This window comes from Heterodontus francisci, chromosome 14 (genome assembly GCF_036365525.1).
Source record: "Heterodontus francisci isolate sHetFra1 chromosome 14, sHetFra1.hap1, whole genome shotgun sequence".
NCBI classification, from domain to species: Eukaryota; Metazoa; Chordata; class Chondrichthyes; order Heterodontiformes; family Heterodontidae; genus Heterodontus; species Heterodontus francisci.
Genome location: NC_090384.1, coordinates 60,155,782 through 60,174,765, shown reverse-complemented (window position 1 = coordinate 60,174,765; position 18,984 = coordinate 60,155,782). Strand labels below are relative to the sequence as shown.

At 44.7% G+C, this 18,984-nt stretch overlaps 1 protein-coding gene across 1 annotated transcript in view; it reads right to left on the bottom strand.

Annotated features, from left to right (window-relative positions):
* The window catches only part of cyp2r1 (cytochrome P450, family 2, subfamily R, polypeptide 1), a 56,851-nt gene extending 51,012 nt beyond the window's left edge, over window positions 1-5,839 (bottom strand). The window contains exon 1 of the mRNA XM_068046875.1: window positions 5,600-5,839. Within this exon, the coding sequence (XP_067902976.1) occupies window positions 5,600-5,839 (240 nt within the window). The remainder of the gene's footprint in view (window positions 1-5,599) is intronic.
* Between the last annotated feature and the right edge of the window lie 13,145 nt (window positions 5,840-18,984).

Genomic DNA, 18,984 nt, shown 5'->3' with positions numbered 1-18,984 from the left:
GGCAGCAAATGCATGGGAACACCACCACCTGCAAGTTCCCCTTCAAGTCACACACCATCCTTACTTGGAAGTATATCACCGTTTCCTCACTGTTGCTGGGTCAAAATTCTGGAACTTCCTAACAGCACTGTGGGTATACCTACCCCATATGAACTGCAGCGGTTCAAGAAGGCAGCTCACCACCACCTTCTCAAGGGCAATTAGGGATGGACAATAAATGCTGACCTAGCCAGCAATGCCCACATCCCATGAATGAATAAAATAAAATGTCTTTTTGAAACATTAAGTACCCTGGAATATTTATGTCCCAACCTTGGTCACCTTACAACCATGTCTCTGTAATTACGATTACATCAAACCCATTTATCTCTATTTGTGCTACGAGTTCATCTATCTTATTACAAGTGCTTTGTGCATTCAGATAAAGAGCCCTTAGTTAATTTTTTTTCACAACTGTTTTTTTCATGGACCTCTTTTGCTGATGCACTATTACCATTAAACTCTCTGTCCCTTCCTGTCCCACTCTGCGCATCTTTACCCAAATCGCTATACTGCTCTAGTGTCTCGGCTTTTCTCTTTAGATTTCTAAATTTCCCTTCACCCCTTCTTTTAGTTTAACCCCCTATCCATTGCCCTAGTTATACAATTCACCAGGACACTGATTCCGGCCCAGTATAAATGAAGCCCACCTCAACACAACAGCGCCCACTTTCCCCAGTAATGGTGCCAGTGTCCCATGAAGCAAAACCTCTTCTTCTCACACCACTCTTTGAGCCACTCATTTAATTTGCTAATCTGCTTGACTGACAATTTGCATGTGGCTCAGGTAGTAATCCAGAGACTATTACTCTTTGGGGGACTGGGGGCAAGGGTCTCAAATGGCTTCATGCACAATATTAAGTGATATGTGCCTGGATGAGTCCATCTCAGGCGTCTCTGGCACAGGGTTGCGGCTGCAGGCACCATGGCAACATCTGGCCCCTCTTCAGAGGGGAAAGATGCATCTTCCTCTTGCCGAAGCTCCATTCCTCTCTGAACCACGATGTTGTGAAGGGCACAGCAGACCTCAGCAATCCTTTAGATCCTTGATGGGGCATACTGAAGGATGCTTCCAGATCTGTCCAAGCACCTGAACTGCATCTTGAGTAACCCAATGGCTTGTTCTATTATTGTACTGGTGGTCTTGTGGCTCTTATTGTTTCCTTCCTCTGGCTCACTGGTATTTTCCTCACAGGAGTTAACAGTCAGGTCTTCAGAGGGTAGCCCTTGTCTCCCAGGAGCCAAAAGCAGACATGCATGATCACCTTCCGATGGTCACAAACTAGCTGGACATTGAGGGAGTGGAATCCCTTGTGATTAATGAAGACTTCAGGCTAATCTGAGGGCACCTTGATTGCCACATTTGTGCAATCACTGACTGCCTACACATGTGGGAATCCAGCTACTGCAGCGAAGGCAAGAAACCTCTGTCTTTGACTGGCCTCATCCACGGAAAAGTTCACATAATTGGCAACCTTGGAAAACAAGGCACGGTGACCTGGGTGATGAACATATGCACAGCAGATTGAGAGATCCTGGAGATGTTTCCAGCAGATCCCTTAAAGGAGCCAGAGGGAAAGAAATTCAGGGCTGAGATGACCTTGATGGCCACTGGCAACATGTGCCCACTAGGTCCTACTGGAAGCAGGTCTTGTTGCAAGAGGCTGCAGATGTCAGCAATGACCTGCCTGAGCCTTCTGAGGCACTGTTGCCCCTCATGTTAAGGAAGCTCACTCTCCAACTGTAGACCTTGTGCTGGGGGTATCATCTCCTTTGAGTTAGAGCTCTCTGTCCATCCCCTCTGTCCTGTGGAGCAGCATGTGGCTGTGGAGAAAGCAGCTGTCATTGCTGCAGTTGCTGGTGTGGCTGCCCCTGTTACTTCTAATCAGAGGTCCAGGCTACTGCTCCATAGTTGCTCCCATGCTGCAGTGAAGACTGACTTTTAGAAAGTTGACACGAAGATGAGTGTACTCCAAGGCACTTGGAAAGTAACTCCAAAAGTTGAAATTGGCATTCAAAGTAGTGATTTCAGACTCTCAGAACTAATCCTGCAAGCACAAGCCTTTCACTGTGTCTAACCACAAGCTGAGCGATTTCACTCTTTAAAGTCTTCTTAGCATGTTAATTTCATTAAACAATCCCTACCCACTATGCATCTTTCTAGAGTCACCAAGGCAAATACAGAGAGCTCGGGGAACCCATGCTCCGGCTGTTAAAGCCAGAATGCAGGGTTAAATTCAAAGTTAGTTACTTTTTTGAATATTTGAATGACTTTCCCAACAGCTGCACAGGGATGCCCCACTTGCCTGCAAACACAGCCAGGTCAAATCTGGAAGTGGTAAGGATCATCCCGACCCAATGTCACTTTTAGGGGTTCTGATGAAAGGTCATAGACCTGAAACTCTGGCCGGAATTTTACCTCCCCCCCAAAGAGTAGGATGGTGGTGGGGGGGGGGTGGGGACGTAAAATGGAGTGGGAGGATCGGGGGGGGGGGGGGGCCCTACCCGATCCGCTCCCACCTCCATTTTATGCAGGGCGGTGGCGTGAAATGGCCCGTCGGCCGAGGCCAATCAAGGTCCTTAAGTGGCCAATTGATGGCCACTTAAGGGCCTTCACCCGCTGCCACGGGGATTTTACCATTGGCCAGTTGGGCGGCCCAGGTCTGAAAAAAGCCACCTGGCTAAAGCAGGCGGCTTTCTGATGACCTGGGGGGGGAGTGGGGCTTTCCCGGTTAGGCACCCTGTGCCCGACAGAGGGCCGCCCCCGATGCCCCAACCACCAACGTCCAGCACGCCCCTCGGACCTCAATTGACCACCCTTGCCTCGTCGGGGTCCGACCAATCACCCCCGGCGAGACCCCCAAAGCTTACCTTTTCTCAGGGCCGTCCTTCCACTTCTTCGCGAAGCTGAACTGCAGTCCCAGCAGTGGCCACCACTCCCACTGATTGGCCAGCAGCTCTATTAGGCGGGACTTCCTGCCTCAATGAGCTGGAAGTCCCGCCTCAGACCTGGGGACCATAAAAATCCGGACTCGTTCCCCAGGCCAGACGGAGGCAGGATGGCCACTGACCTTTCGGTCGGTAGACAGCTCCCAACTGACAAGGGTAAAATTCAGCCTGTTAACTCTGTTTCTCTCTCCACAGATGCTACCAGACCTGCTGAGTATTTCTAGCACTTTCTGTTTTTATTCCACTTTTTGAGGATTTAACCCTGCGCCATTACCCGAGCCCGCTTCCCCTTGGCAGTTAAAATCTGCCCAAAGTGTGTGGTATCTTTATTATATGTATCAAGGAGGCTACAGAAATATATATTTTACTGTGTTATACCATTGACTATTGATGCAGCTATCTTGCATAAATAAAACACATTAATTCAAAGTGTAAACTTGGTTCAGTGATGGTGAATAGCAGCTACACTTCGAGGAGAGGAAAATCGTGTGGCAACACATGACATATTCCAGCAGTCAGCCTACAGAGTAAGGCCTCTCTGTTGTGACCCCATTGTTTATCTTTATATGGGCCAGGTAAAGATACACTCCTGATCATAGGCGACACAAAGTCAAATTACAGGAGTGGTCAATATCGCTGGGAAAATACTATAAAAACCCAAAACATACCAGTTATGATATACTAAACAATGATATAGCTTCCACTGGTCAGAAAAGGGTAATGAGAGGCCATCAATTTAAGATACTTACAAAAATAATTAAAGGACAGTTTGGAAAATTAATATTTTACATTGAGGAAAGTTAGAATGTGAAAATTATGCTACAAATCTTTGATGAAGCAGAGTTCATGCATACTTTCAAAACTGTAATAAAGAGGAATATTAAAGGTTACATGGGGAGTAAGCAGGAGCCTGGAATTAAACTAGGTTGGCAGCATTTTCCTCTACTTTCCTGTCATGTCTAGGCCAGATTAGAGCAGGCAAGGATGGAAAATGAGACACATAGCTAAATTTTCATTCCTAACTGAAGTACCTACCTATATATGGGAAGGTTCATTGAAATGAGACAGTAACAACTGTGTGACATTCCATTGTCAATCATGAATATCTAAGTCATGCTGGATGTTAGGCATTCCTATGTACAACAGGTGTCTGGCATTGCTTGACAATGCAGAACATGGTGGAAAACATTAATGGGCATATCAGACATTTAAGTGGACTGAGGGGCCAATCAATATTTCCACATTACTTCATTTACTGTTTATCAACAGGAGCAGTAAACAAAAATGCAGTTATGATGTTTGCTTTTTTTTCAGCTGCAACCTGCTTTCCTCCTTTCACTGGTGTACTCCTAACTCCAGCCTTGATCATTACAATTCTCACTGGACAATTTCCAAATCTCGATAAACTTCAGCTCCTCCATCATTCCTGTGCTTGCTGACCTACAATGGCTCCTGATCCCTCAGTGTGCCTAATTTCAAATGCTCACCCTCGTGTTCAAATCATCCTGACAATCCACTGAGGACTCAAATAAAACAAGAAAGTGCTCGAAATACTCAGCAGGTCTGGCAGCATCTGTGGAGAGAGAAACAGTTAACGTTTCAGGTCAGTGACCCTTCATCAGAACCCCACTGAGAACTCTGTTCCTCTCACTCGGGCTTCTTGTGTATCCCCCACTTCCTTCAGCTCAGGTTGGCAGCTATGCCTACAGAATCCCTTTCCTTTAAGATCCTTCTTAAAACCTACCTTTCTGACCAAGTTTTTAGTCATCTCCTTCTTTGGCTTAATTGTCAGTTCTTGTCTCATTGTGTTCCTCTTCCCAATGTAATGAGATTAAACTGTCGACCTTGAACAGAAATAAACCTAATGGACTGAAATATGCCTTTTTGGGTATTTGCTTATTTGCATTAGGGCGGCACAGTGGTTAGCACCGCAGCCTCACAGCTCCAGGGACCCGGGTTCGATTCCGGGTACTGCCTGTGTGGAGTTTGCAAGTTCTCCCTGTGTCTGCGTGGGTTTTCTCCGGGTGCTCCGGTTTCCTCCCACAAGCCAAAAGACTTGCAGGTTGATAGGTAAATTGGCCATTATAAATTGTCACTAGTATAGGTAAGTGGTAGGGAAATATAGGGACAGGTGGGGATGTTTGGTAGGAATATGGGATTAGTGTAGGATTAGTATAAATGGGTGGTTGATGTTCGGCACAGACTCGGTGGGCCGAAGGGCCTGTTTCAGTGCTGTATCTCTAATCTAATCTAATCTAATCTACCTGGACCTTTAAGTAAATTAAGGTTTTCCTCCTTCCTAATCACAATCACGTAATGTACAGATGCTATGCAATTGATCATCACTCTGCCAGCAGGATAAGTAAAGTACAAAGGTCTCTGTTTTTTTCCAAAGTTTACAATTAGATTAGGTTAAAACGGCACGGATTCTCAATAGTTGCTGAAATCTGCAGCAGATGAAAACACTTAAGAATCAATAACATTGAAAGCGGAAAAATGAGCAATAAAACACAACTGTGGGGTGACTAACTTAATGTGATAACACACCCCTAGTTGTAATCGAATCTCAAACTTATGGTACAGTTTTTATTGAAATGCTTTATTTCAGTACCTGCCCATGAATTTCACTTTGTTTCTTCAAGAAGACGTGCGGTTCATTGATGAGTGACAGGACATTTCCAATCAAAGGCAGAGCGGTGGGTCCGGGCGGGAAGCCTCGGGGTCTCCTCTGCTTTAGGAGCTGCCGGACCAAGAGCAGACTCAACAACAAGAAGACGAAAATGGCCAGGGCCACACATACGTCCGAAAAGGATACGACCTCAAAGAGGGACTGGGGTCCCTGTGCTGACATTACTCACTTGCAGCCGATCACACTTGTGTATCTCCATGTGCTCTCACCTGCCAGACTGTCGCCAATCCCGCCTCCGCTTCCTCTTCATTGGATTGATACCTCTTGACACTCCCGTTTCCATAGCAGCGCTTTGCTGATTGGTCGACCATGTTGCCAATCGGCTTGACTTGGAGACCTGTCTCTTCGCCCTGTTGGTGGAATGCAGATGTTGGTGTGTGATGCCGCACAACCGCAGCAGCAGCACAAACTGCTTTTCAGGTGCTTTTTTTGGTGTCGGTCTCGCCGATCCTTTCAGGCGGATTTCGTCGGGCAGCCATAAAGACGGGGCTAAAATGTGGCGAGTCGAAGAGACTTAGTAGTTGGCAGGAAAAAAGACAGAGGCGCAAGGGGAGAGCCAACTGTGCAACAGCACCGACAAACAAATTTCTCTGCAGCACCTGTGGAAGAGCCTGTCACTCCAGAATTGGCCTTTATAGACACTCCAGGCGCTGCTTCACAAACCACTGACCACCTCCAGGCGCTTACCCATTGTCTCTCGAGATAAGGAGGCCCAAAAGAAGAAAAAAAAAGATTATTACAGACACCGTGCCAATGACGTGCTGTTGGCCTGTTCGTCTTTCCACCAGTCCCTGAGCATCGTATTGCCTGCAGCGCATTGATTCATCCCATCTCAGTATTTTATCGAATTGCATAGAGTTTATAAAATGTAACCCCGCGGGTACACTCTCGCTAGCCGTGCTGGCTTTGGTTACTGAAAACCAACACTGTCTTTACATGAAGTAATATCGGAGGAAGTGATTTAGTAGTCCAGTTTGACTTGGAGTATTAGCTGAGTATTTCCAGCATTTCTTGTTTTTATTTCAGATTTCCAGCATCCGCAGTATTTTGCTTTTAGTACAGTAGTCCAGCTTGTCTTTCAAAAGATATTCTGACTCAATCGACACGTATACACGAACATACATTTTTGAAAAATAGTTAGGGAGCTAAAAATGTAAAATTTATTTAAAATGGGTGTAAAACTACTTTCATCAAAGTTGAGTTACCTTGGCAGCTGAAAGGGACTGGGGAGAAGAAAAAAAATCGTCCGTTGATTTGCTGCTGAAATAACCTTTGCTACTTTACTGAAATTATAATCCAGCATTGCCATTCTTAAGATATAAATCTAGCTGACTGTAATGGACACGTTGTAAATAGTGGCTCCATTGCACAATGCACAGGTAACCTCACAGATGTCAGCTCAGGGTTACGCTTGCAGACTGAACTGTTCTTCAAAGTGGTGGCCCAATCTTTGTTTATTTTCCCCAATGTAGAGGAGATCACACTGTGAGCAGCGAAGACAGTATATTAAATGAACAGAAGTATAAGAAAATCGCTGTTTCACCTGGAAAGGAGAGTTTGGGGCCTTTGACGGTGAGAATAGAAGAGGTGTTGCATTTCCTGCATTTGCATGGGAAGTGGAGTGGTTGTTGGGGGTGATTGAGGAGTGGATCAGGATATCAGGAAGGGAATGATCCCTTAAGAATGCTGAAAGGGGAGGGGAGGATGTGTTTGGTGGTGGCATTATGCTGGATGTGGCAGAAATGGAGGATTATCCATTGAATGTGGAGACTGGTGGGATGGAAGGTGAGGACAAGGGGAACCTCTATCATGGTTCTGTGGGTGGGGGTGGGGTCACAGGTGAGAGCAGAAGTGCTGGAAATGGAACGGACATGGTTGAGAGCCCTGCCTACCATGGTGGGGGGAAATCATCTGTTGCGTCTCTGTTGCAACTGTGCCGACAATGCCACCTTCCAAAACAGTGCTTCTCATATGTATACCTTTTCTTCAATCTTGGATTACCACCTCCAGAAATATAAATAGCACCACCCCTCTGAACAGTGGCTGTTATGTTAGTCTTTGGATCTTTCATGAATATTCACTGCTACCATACTTGCATCAGGTTGTAATATCAGAATAGCTGATTATTTGATGGAAAGGAGAGAGCCATTAATATGCACTTCAGCAATATCATTAGTGCACCGAGCATGGTGACAGTGAGGTTGGGAGCATGGTTAGCTAGATATGATAGTGGAAGATGTCGTCTCTCACGATAACAATGCATCTATGCCATTCCACCACCCTCCTTTAATAACCACATGAGCCAGAAAGCAGGGTGAACAAGGCTGCTGCCACATCTGCAGACATGCAGCAGCCTGAAGCAGGATCCTCTTGGAGCCATGTTTGTAGTGATCAAGAATGACATCAATTGCAGAAGCCTCACACAGACACTCAGCTCCCTGCCACCTCACAGGCTTCAGCCATGGGGTTATATGGGGAAAAAGTACAAAATTAGGTAATCAGCACAAAAACAAGCCTGCTATAAAAGAGAAACTCCATAGGTTCAGAGTCACTTTGCATTTTGATAAATAAAATATGTTGGCACAGTAGTTGCAATATGTGCACAGAGTTTCATTTGTGTGACCGGGAAAGGTGTGCATTGATGAAGTGTGATCTTTTTGGCAGATAAGTAGGGTGGAAATACAAATACTGAAGATTGCTATTTATTGCAGATTATGAGGAAGATGCAGGGAGGACTGGTAATAGGGAGGGGACTATGGGGACATTAGGAGGAAATATTCTGCATCATGGTGAGCTGAATCACTCTGGGGGCACTCCTGTGTGCAGGAACACATAGGGCTATATGCATGGATGTCACCTTGTACTTTTGGGAATCTGCTATTATAAAGATCCTATAGCTCTTCCATATTGTTCTCTGTTTCCCATGGGGTAAGTGATGCAGCTGCTTGTTCTAGCAAACAATCCATTAGTCTATTTTGTGCAGTAATGTACTGCAGGTTAATGTTATTAATACCTACACTACTCTGGAAAGAGCCTGAGCCCAAAAAAAGTTTAAGGTAACTGCAACCTTCACTGTCAGTGCCAATATCATCTTGCCCTGGAGTTCAGCTGCAGGTCTTCTTGCAGCATGTTGCACAATTCTGTCATTGCCTCCCTGGTGAATCAATCTCTGAAGTACTTGCTCCTCTGTCAGGTCAGATAAGTGTTACAGTGGGTAATAGCCCTTCTACTGCAAAGATGCCACACATCCTAAACAACCAAAAGTTATTCCTCGCCCTCTTTCTCTTCCTCCAGTTATAAACATACAATAGCTTTCTAAACGGGACACCCATTGTGCTAAGGAAGATGGTAGGAGCAGAAAACTACAACTTCTGAGCTGCTTTTAAAAGGACCTAGGCATAGTACAACTGACTGCAGCAAAACATTATCAAGTTCACTCTCCAAACTGCTCAACAGTTGATTTTTGATTCATGATCCAAGTTGGTTGACAGGGCCCTCAACCATGTCTGACCCATTTCCTGCACTTCTGCCCTCACACTTCCCAGAACCCTTCCCCTTGTCCTCACTTTTCACCCCACCAGACTTCACATCCAAAGGATTATCCTTCACCATTTCTGCCACCTACAGCGTGATGCCACCAAATACATCTTTCCCTCCCCTCCCCTGTCAGCATTCCAAAAGGATCATTCCCTCCGCGACACCCTCCTTCATCACCCCCGACGCCTTATCCCCTACCCATGGCACCTTCACATGCAAGCGCAGGAAACTGTAATACCTGCCTTTTTACCTCCTTTCTCCTCAAACACTCCTTATCGGTGAAGAAGCAATTTACTTGTACTTCTTTCAATTTAGTATACTGTATTCACTCCTCACAATGCAGTCGCCTCTACGTTGGGGAGACCAAATGCAGATTGGATGACCACTTTGCAGAGCACCTCTGCTCAGTTGGCAAGCATAACCCTGAGCTTCCAGTTGCTTGCTATTTTAATTCACCATCCTGCCCCCATGCCAATATTTCTGTCCTTGGCCTTTTGCAGTGTTCCAAGCTTGAGGAACAGCACCTCATTTTCCGATTAGGCACTTTGCAGCCTTCTGGGCTCAACATTGAGTTCAACAATTTCCGAGCATGACCACCTTTTTTAAATTTAATTTAATTTTTTAACTATGAGCCTGTCTTAAACTTGTGTTTCAGGTTTTTGCTTTTGGACAGAGCTGTTCATTATTCTGCCATTAAAATCTCTCTGGGCCAATGCTTTGTCTTTTAGTACAACTATTAGCACTCACTTTGTCTTTGTTCCATGACATCTTTGCCATTTAATCTCTTCTGCCCTCTGTCCTATCACACACCTTCCCTTTTGTTCTTCTCCCCCTTCCCCTTTTCACCTGTTCAAAGCCTATCACGTTTCTAACCTTCGTCAGTTCTGATGAAAGGTCACAGACCTGAAACGTTAACCCTGTTTCTCTCTCCACAGATGCTGCCAGACCTGCTGAATATTTCCAGCATTTTCTGTTTTTATTTCAGATTTCCAGCATCACAGTATTTTGTTTTTATTCACGATCCAAGTTGCTGCCAGTCCCCTTAAACAACTTTGATTCTCAGGTGCAACCTAGCAACTGAGAACTCCTAGTTTTTATGGGCAGTATTAGCACATAATTTGCGACTAGCATAAGGGAAGGAAAATGACACAGAAGGATGATTTACAGCACATCCGCCTCTTTTCCTTGTAATTTAAATCTCAGTACTTGTTTCAGATGCCACCCTTGCTGCCTGCACTAGACGTACAACTGGAAGTCCGCATCTAGCATAAATAGGGTTGCGAACAGTTGTTACAAGTCTCCACCTTTTTCCCTCTGCCTGATCCCAAACTGTTATACACGGGCATTAGCCTGAGTAAAATGTCTTCAGAGAGCCAGAATGATGATAGAAACAGAGACCAGGAAGTTCAAAGATGTCTGGGTAAAAAAGAGCTAGACGAAGAGACAGTTAGTTTGAAGTTCCTCGTTGTCATGGTCTGTTAATCAGTACACAGTATGCATAACTATAACACAATAAAGATAATTAATTTTATTTTATTCATCAGTTCCATTCTAAAAACAGGTAAATGTTGTGACTTCTAAATCGGTTGCTTTGTGTTAATTCTAAATAAATTAATTTAAATAAATAACTGATTGTCAAATTAACAGATTCACTGCCATTTAACTATACACAATTATCTTTTGTAGCATTATTAGCTAGTTATATTTAAAATAAATAATTGAATGCAGAATTAAAGGATGAATGAATCCAACATTTGTAGAATTAGTTTATGGAAGAAATTAAACTATCGGCGTTGCATATGATTTTCTGACTGAATGTATATCCGGGTGATCTCTGCCACCTTATGCCAGAGCTGCTCTGCAATGGGTTCTACAAGGTGCACAGGAGAGGCATAAGTTAACTTACCATTTGAATTTACAATTCCCTCTCTCTAAGGAAGTATTACACTCAATGCCTTCCTACATGGCTTTGGTCTACATGGCTCTCACCATGTGATATAATCCATTTGTGTATAACTTGTGTTAATTAAGATTTTGATGCTACACTTTATAATACTATATAGCCCTTAGGGTTACTGTGCATATCAGATTACTGAACTTGAAATGGTGGTTCAAGCACTTAATGTTCAACCAGAGCTGTATTGAAGAAGCTAAAGGTTGATGTTAAAGTAGTGATATTGTTCTCTTTTGGGCCTCCTTATCTCGAGAGACAATGGATACGCGCCTGGAGGTGGTCAGTGGTTTGTGAAGCAGCGCCTGGAGTGGCTATAAAGGCCAATTCTGGAGTGACAGGCTCTTCCACAGGTGCTGCAGAGAAATTTGTTTGTTGGGGCTGTTGCACAGTTGGCTCTCCCCTTGCGCCTCTGTCTTTTTTCCTGCCAACTACTAAGTCTCTTCGACTCGCCACAATTTAGCCCTGTCTTTATGGCTGCCCGCCAGCTCTGGCGAATGCTGGCAACTGACTCCCACGACTTGTGATCAATGTCACACGATTTCATGTCGCGTTTGCAGACGTCTTTATAACGGAGACATGGACGGCCGGTGGGTCTGATACCAGTGGCGAGCTCGCTGTACAATGTGTCTTTGGGGATCCTGCCATCTTCCATGCGGCTCACATGGCCAAGCCATCTCAAGCGCCGCTGACTCAGTAGTGTGTATAAGCTGGGGATGTTGGCCGCTTCAAGGACTTCTGTGTTGGAGATATAGTCCTGCCACCTGATGCCAAGTATTCTCCGAAGGCAGCGAAGATGGAATGAATTGAGACGTCGCTCTTGGCTGGCATACGTTGTCCAGGCCTCGCTGCCGTAGAGCAAGGTACTGAAGACACAGGCCTGATACACTCGGACTTTTGTGTTCCGTGTCAGTGCGCCATTTTCCCACACTCTCTTGGCCAGTCTGAACATAGCAGTGGAAGCCTTACCCATGCGCTTGTTGATTTCTGCATCTAGAGACAGGTTACTGGTGATAGTTGAGCCTAGGTAGGTGAACTCTTGAACCACTTCCAGAGCGTGGTCGCCAATATTGATGGATGGAGCATTTCTGACATCCTGCCCCATGATGTTCGTTTTCTTGAGGCTGATGGTTAGGCCAAATTCATTGCAGGCAGACGCAAACCTGTCGATGAGACTCTGCAGGCATTCTTCAGTGTGAGATGTTAAAGCAGCATCGTCAGCAAAGAGGAGTTCTCTGATGAGGACTTTCCGTACTTTGGACTTCGCTCTTAGACGGGCAAGGTTGAACAACCTGCCCCCTGATCTTGTGTGGAGGAAAATTCCTTCTTCAGAGGATTTGAACGCATGTGAAAGCAGCAGGGAGAAGAAAATCCCAAAAAGTGTGGGTGCGAGAACACAGCCCTGTTTCACACCACTCAGGATAGGAAAGGGCTCTGATGAGGAGCCACCATGTTGAATTGTGCCTTTCATATTGTCATGGAATGAGGTGATGATACTTAGTAGCTTTGGTGGACATCCGATCTTTTCTAGTAGTCTGAAGAGACCACGTCTGCTGACGAGGTCAAAGGCTTTGGTGAGATCAATGAAAGCAATGTAGAGGGGCATCTGTTGTTCACGGCATTTCTCCTGTATCTGACGAAGGGAGAACAGCATGTCAATAGTCGATCTCTCTGCACGAAAGCCACACTGTGCCTCAGGGTAGACGCGCTCGGCCAGCTTCTGGAGCCTGTTCAGAGCGACTCGAGCAAAGACTTTCCCCACTATGCTGAGCAGGGAGATTCCACGGTAGTTGTTGCAGTCACCGCGGTCACCTTTGTTTTTATAGAGGGTGATGATGTTGGCATCGCGCATGTCCTGGGGTACTGCTCCCTCGTCCCAGCACAGGCATAGCAGTTCATGTAGTGCTGAGAGTATAGCAGGCTTGGCACTCTTGATTATTTCAGGGGTAATGCTGTCCTTCCCAGGGGCTTTTCCGCTGGCTAGGGAATCAATGGCATCACTGAGTTCCGATTTGGTTGGCTGTATGTCCAGCTCATCCATGACTGGTAGAGGCTGGGCTGCATTGAGGGCAGTCTCAGTGACAGCATTCTCCCTGGAGTACAGTTCTAGGTAGTGCTCAACCCAGCGGTCCATCTGTTTGCGTTGGTCAGTGATTATGTCCCCCGATTTAGATTTGAGGGGGGTGATCTTCTTGATGGTTGGCCCAAGAGCTCTCTTCATGCCATCATACATTCCTCTGATGTTTCCGGTGTCTGAGGCCAGCTGAATATGACTGCATAGGTGTTGCCAGTAGTCGTTTGCGCAACGCCTAGCTGTTCTTTGTGCAGTACTTCTGGCTGCTTTAAGTGCTGCGGATGTTAAATCGCTGGGGGCTTTCTTGTAGTTCAAAAGTGCAATGCGCTTAGCGGCTATGACAGGTTCCAGCTCTTCATTATGAGATTGAAACCAGTCTGCATTTCTCTTCGCACTTTTGCCGTAGGTGGTCAAAGCTGACTCATAGATGGCGTCTCTGATGTGGGCCCACTTGGTCTCAGCATCCCCTGTGGGAGTGTTTTGAAGGGCTGTTACAAGTGAATTTAGAAATTTTTGTAACAGCTGTGGGTGAGAAATTCTGCTCGTGTTGATGCGCGGGTGACCCTTCTGCTTGGAATGATGCAACTTCTTTGGTCTGAGTCTAACCTTGCTGCACACCAGGGAGTGGTCGGTGTCGCAGTCCGCACTGTGGAAGCTGCGTGTGATTTGAACACTGTTTAAGGCGGCTCGCCTTGTGACAATGAGGTCTAGCTGGTGCCAACGACAGTGATATTGTAGAACTGGACAAAGACTTAAGTCCATTTTTGATTAGCTACTGCTGATAAAATATCATTCTGATTGTCAGCAGTGATAACTGTTTTCGGTTTTACAACTGAAATTTAAGTCTGTTATGAATTAGTTGCAAGCTTTAAGGTTTCCTTTACCCCCTCCTCAGTTTCTTCTCCCTTCTTGAAAGTGCAAATATGCTGCTGTATGGTTCTATATGCCCTCAAGTATATGCCTTGCTCAAAAGCTACCTTAGACAATGAGTACCAGTAGGCACTTGTACATCAGAACCAAGCAGGTCACATCCTCACCTAACATTCACTCATGTATTTTCCTAAGGAATACTGGATTCTGAGGAAAAGTGGAAAACCTGGGCTGTTTCCCCCTTCCCGTAATCCTGAGGATTCTGAGGCCAAGTTATCACACCCCACTGTGGCCCTGCTAAATCAACTGATGCAGCATATTGAATTTGGGACCTTCTTGGTTCCAGTGAATCAATAGCACATCAAGTGGTGCTCAGATCAGATCTCTCTTTTACTTTTTTGGAGCTTTAAAATCTGAGCTATTACAACATTTCACTAGTTGTCAACAGTTTTTGGCAAACGATTGCAAAACTATAGTTATGTAATTGTGCAGAAAACCCTTGTACTTACTATCTGTTGTATCTGTTGTGTTGGAATATTCACAAAGTTATGTACAAAGAGCAGGAACACCACTTGTTGACAAATTATATAGACATTCTATGCAATACAGGCGCTAAAATAGGCTCAAAAGAAATGGAACTAAGTTCACAGCTAACTGACAGAATGAAGTAACTCTGTTAATCTTTATCCAAATTAGAAATTACTGAGAACTCCAAAAATGCATTATAGACTTATATGTTACTTACCTAGATAAAAACAAATGGATTTCTTATTGAATACTCATATAATTTGAGACAGAGAAACAAATTGGCAAGAAGAGATTGATATTTGCCTTTTCGGGCCTACAAAGGCCAAGGCAGACAGGTATTTAGTTTTATTAATATGTGTTAGAGTCATAGAGTTATACAGCACAGAAAAAGGCCCTTTGGCCCATCGTGTCTGTGCCGGCCATCAAGCACCTAACTATTCTAATCCGATTTTCCAGCACTTGGCCCGTAGCCTTGTATGCTATGGCGTTTCAAGTGCTCATCTAAACACTTCTTAAATGTTGTGAGGGTTCCTGCCTGTACTACCCCTTCAGGCAGTGCTTTCCAGATTCCAACCACCTTCTGGGTGAAAATATTTTTCTGAGGGTCAGGATTAATCTCCACTTGGAGAGGCAGGGATTAATCAGGGATAGTCAGCATAGCTTTGTCAGGGGGAGATCGTGTCTAACCAACCTGACTGAATTTTTTGAGGCAATGACTAGATGTGTAGATGAGGGTAAAGCAGTTGATGTAGTCTACATGGACTTCAGTAATGCTTTTGATAAGGTCCCGCATGGGTGATTGGTTAAGAAGGTAAGAGCCCATGGGATCCAGGGCAATTTGGCAAATTGGATACAAAATTGGCATAGTGGCAGGAGGCAGAGGGTGATGATTGAGGATTGTTTTTGCGATTGGAAGCCTGTGACCAGTGGTATACCGCAGGGATCGTTGCTGGGACCCTTGCTGTTTGTAGTGTACATTAATGATTTAGACGTGAACATAGGAGGTATGATCAGTAAGTTCGCAGATGACATGAAAATTGGTGGTGTCTTAAAGAGTGAGGAGGAAAGCCTTAGATTACAGGACGATATAGATGAGCTGGTAAGATGGACGGAGCAGTGGCAAATGGAATTTAATCCTGAGACGTGTGAGATGATGCATTTTGGGAGGATTAACAAGGCAAGGGAATATACAATGGATGGTAGATCCCTAGGAAGTACACAGGGTCAGAGGGACCTTGGTGTACTTGCCCATAGATCACTGAAGGCAGCAGCACAGGTAGATAAGGTGGTTAGGAAGGCATATGGGATATTTGCCTTTATTAGCCGAGGCATAGAATATAAGAGCTGAGAAGTTATGATGGAGTTGTATAAAATGCTAGTTAGGCCACAGCTGGAGTATTGTGTACAGTTCTGGTCACCACACTATAGGAAGGATGTGATTGCACTGGAGAGGGTGCAGAGGACGTTCACCAGGATGTTGCCTGGACTGGAGCATTTCAGCTATGAAGAGTCACTGGATCGGCTACGGTTGTTTTCCTTAGAACAGAGAAGGTTGAAGGGGGACCTGATCGAGGTATACAAAATTATGAGGGGCATTGATAGGTTAGATAGGAAGAAACTTTTTCCCTTAGTGGAGGGGTCAATAACCAGGGGGCATAGATTGAAGGTAAGGGGCAGGAGGTTTAGAGGGGATTTGAGGAAATTCTTTTTTACCCAGAGGGTGGTTGTAATCTGGAACACACTGCCTGAAGGGATGGTAGAAGCAGGAACCCTCACAACATTTAAGAAGTATTTAGATGAGCACTTGAAATGCCATCACATACAAGGCTACGGGCCAAGTGCAGGAAAATGGGATTAGAATAGATAGGTGCTTGATGGCCGGCACAGACTCGATGGGCCGAAGGTCCTGTTTCTGTGCTGTGTCACTCTATGACTATCACCCTTGCCTCTATTTATTGCAAATATTTTTGGCATTCACTCTGCACCTAATCTTTGCTTTTACATGCATCACTGTTAAGTCATTAATAGGCACAGGCAGCCTGCCTGGATCAGGCAAATGACCAGATAGTCGGGATTAGGGATGGAATCTGCATCATTCTCCAATGCACAGTCTAAAGTTCTGCTCTGCCACATTTCTGCTGGCAAAGTGAGACTCCTGGAATTTCAGGCCCCCTATCTGATTTGCTGGCCTTGCTGTCTGGGAAATATGATACTCTTTCTGATGCTGCATTCTTGACTCAGTCCTGATCACTTCATTTAACCTGTAACTTCCTGTGCGTAGCCTTGACTTTTCCTCCATCCAATTAATGTAAATTGTGCCCAATTTTCCACACTTCCAAGTGGGTACCTATGGAGTGACATTTGTAACAGCCTGGAAATAGGTTTACAGCTTGTCCTCTTAGCTGACAAAAGAGAATGGTGCAGGTGAAAGGGGAGAGAATTAAAAAAAATACTGATTAACAAAAGATGATCCTGTACAGGGATACAGATGCTACAGTAATAATGGGAAGAATATGACTTTCACAAGCAATGATGGGACATACAATGGAAGCCTGTTTGTGGGGGGGACATCAGTGGAAATCAATCCATATCGTTAAGCAAAACCTATCACTCTTCCACGAGCCCAATGGGCCAAATATCCTCGAAAGATCCCCCCTGCTCTAACCTTGAAATCGCATTTTTGTCTTGTTTCTCTCCTGTCTCCACTTATGCCCTTTCCAAGCTCATCTATTACCCCCAACTCCCATGAGCCCTTAACTTGTGTATGAAACTTTTGTGTGGCACCTTATTGAATGTCTTTTGGAGTCTATTGGCTTTCTTTATCTACCCGACTAATTACATCCTCAAAAACCTCTAATAAATTTGTCAAACATAATTTCCCTTTTCTAAAACCATGTTGATCCTGTCTGATCATACTATGATTTTCTAAGTGTATTGTTAAGACTTCCTTAATAATGGATTCAAGCATTGATGTCAAACTAACTGGCCTGTTGTTTCCTGTTTTCTCTCTCCTGCCTTTCTTGAATAGCACTGTTACATTTGCTAACTTCCGTTCCCCTGGGACTGTCCCGTATCAAGGGAATTTTGGAAAGTCATAACCGGGTAATCCACTATCACTGCAGCTACCTCTTTTAGAACCTTAGGATGTAGGCCATCAGGTTCTGTGGATTTGTCAGCTTTTAGCCTCCTCAATTTCTCCAATACATTTTCTCTGCTGATAATTACTTTAAGTTCCTCAGTCTTATTAGCCCTTTGGTTACCCTTTATTTCTGGTCTGTAATTTTTGTCTTTTACTGTGAAGACAGACACAAAATATTTGTTCAATGTCTCTGCCATTTCCTCATTCCCCATGGTAATTTCTCCTGTCTCTGCCTCTAAGGGACCAACAGTTATTTTAGCTACTTTCCGCCTTTTTATATACTTGTAAAAGCTCTTACAATCCGTCTTTATATTCTTGGCTCATTTACTCTCATTCTATTTTTTCCTTTTTTATCAACATTTTGGCTGCCCTTTGCTGGTTTCTAAAACTCTCCCAATCCTCAGGCTTATTACTACTCTTTGTAAACCTCTTCGTTTAATCTAATATTATCCTTAACCTCCCTAGTAAACTGTAGATAGATCCTTCTCACTGAGTTTTTGTTTTTTTATTGGCACGTGTTTTTAGTCATAGGGAGATACAGCACTGAAACAGGCCCTTCAGCCCACCGAGTTTGTGCCGACCAACGACCACCTATTTATACTAATCCTACATTAATCCCATATTCCCTATCACATCCCCACCATTCTCCTACCACCTATCTACACTAGCGGCAATTTACAATGGCCAATTTACCTATCAACCTGCAAGTCTTTGGCTGCGGGAGGAAACTGGAGCACCCGGCGGAAACCCACGCAGTCACAGGGAGAATTTGCAAACTCCGCCCAGGCAGTACCTGGAACTGAACCTGGGTCACTGGATCTGTGAGGCTGCAGTGCTAACCACTGTGCCACTGTGAATAAATTCTTTACATGTTTCTCACTGTTCATTTACCATCATCTTTTTTAGTCTATTTACCCAATCAGCCTTCTCAATTCTCTACTCATACCTATGTAATTGACTTTGTTTAAGTTTATAATTCTTGTTTTCCTGATGCTCAGTACTCCAGGATCATCTTGGAAGGCAAAGATAAACCCCAGCTTCTTTTTTCTACTGCAAACCATCTTCTTAACCCTCTCTCTCCTGTCCCCTCCACCCTCACCAACAATAAGTGCGAGGAGTTCATGGACCTCTTTGTCACTAAGATCAAGACCATCCGATCAGTTGCCTTTGCTGTGTCCCTCCCTTCCACCAGCTCACCTGGCTAAACT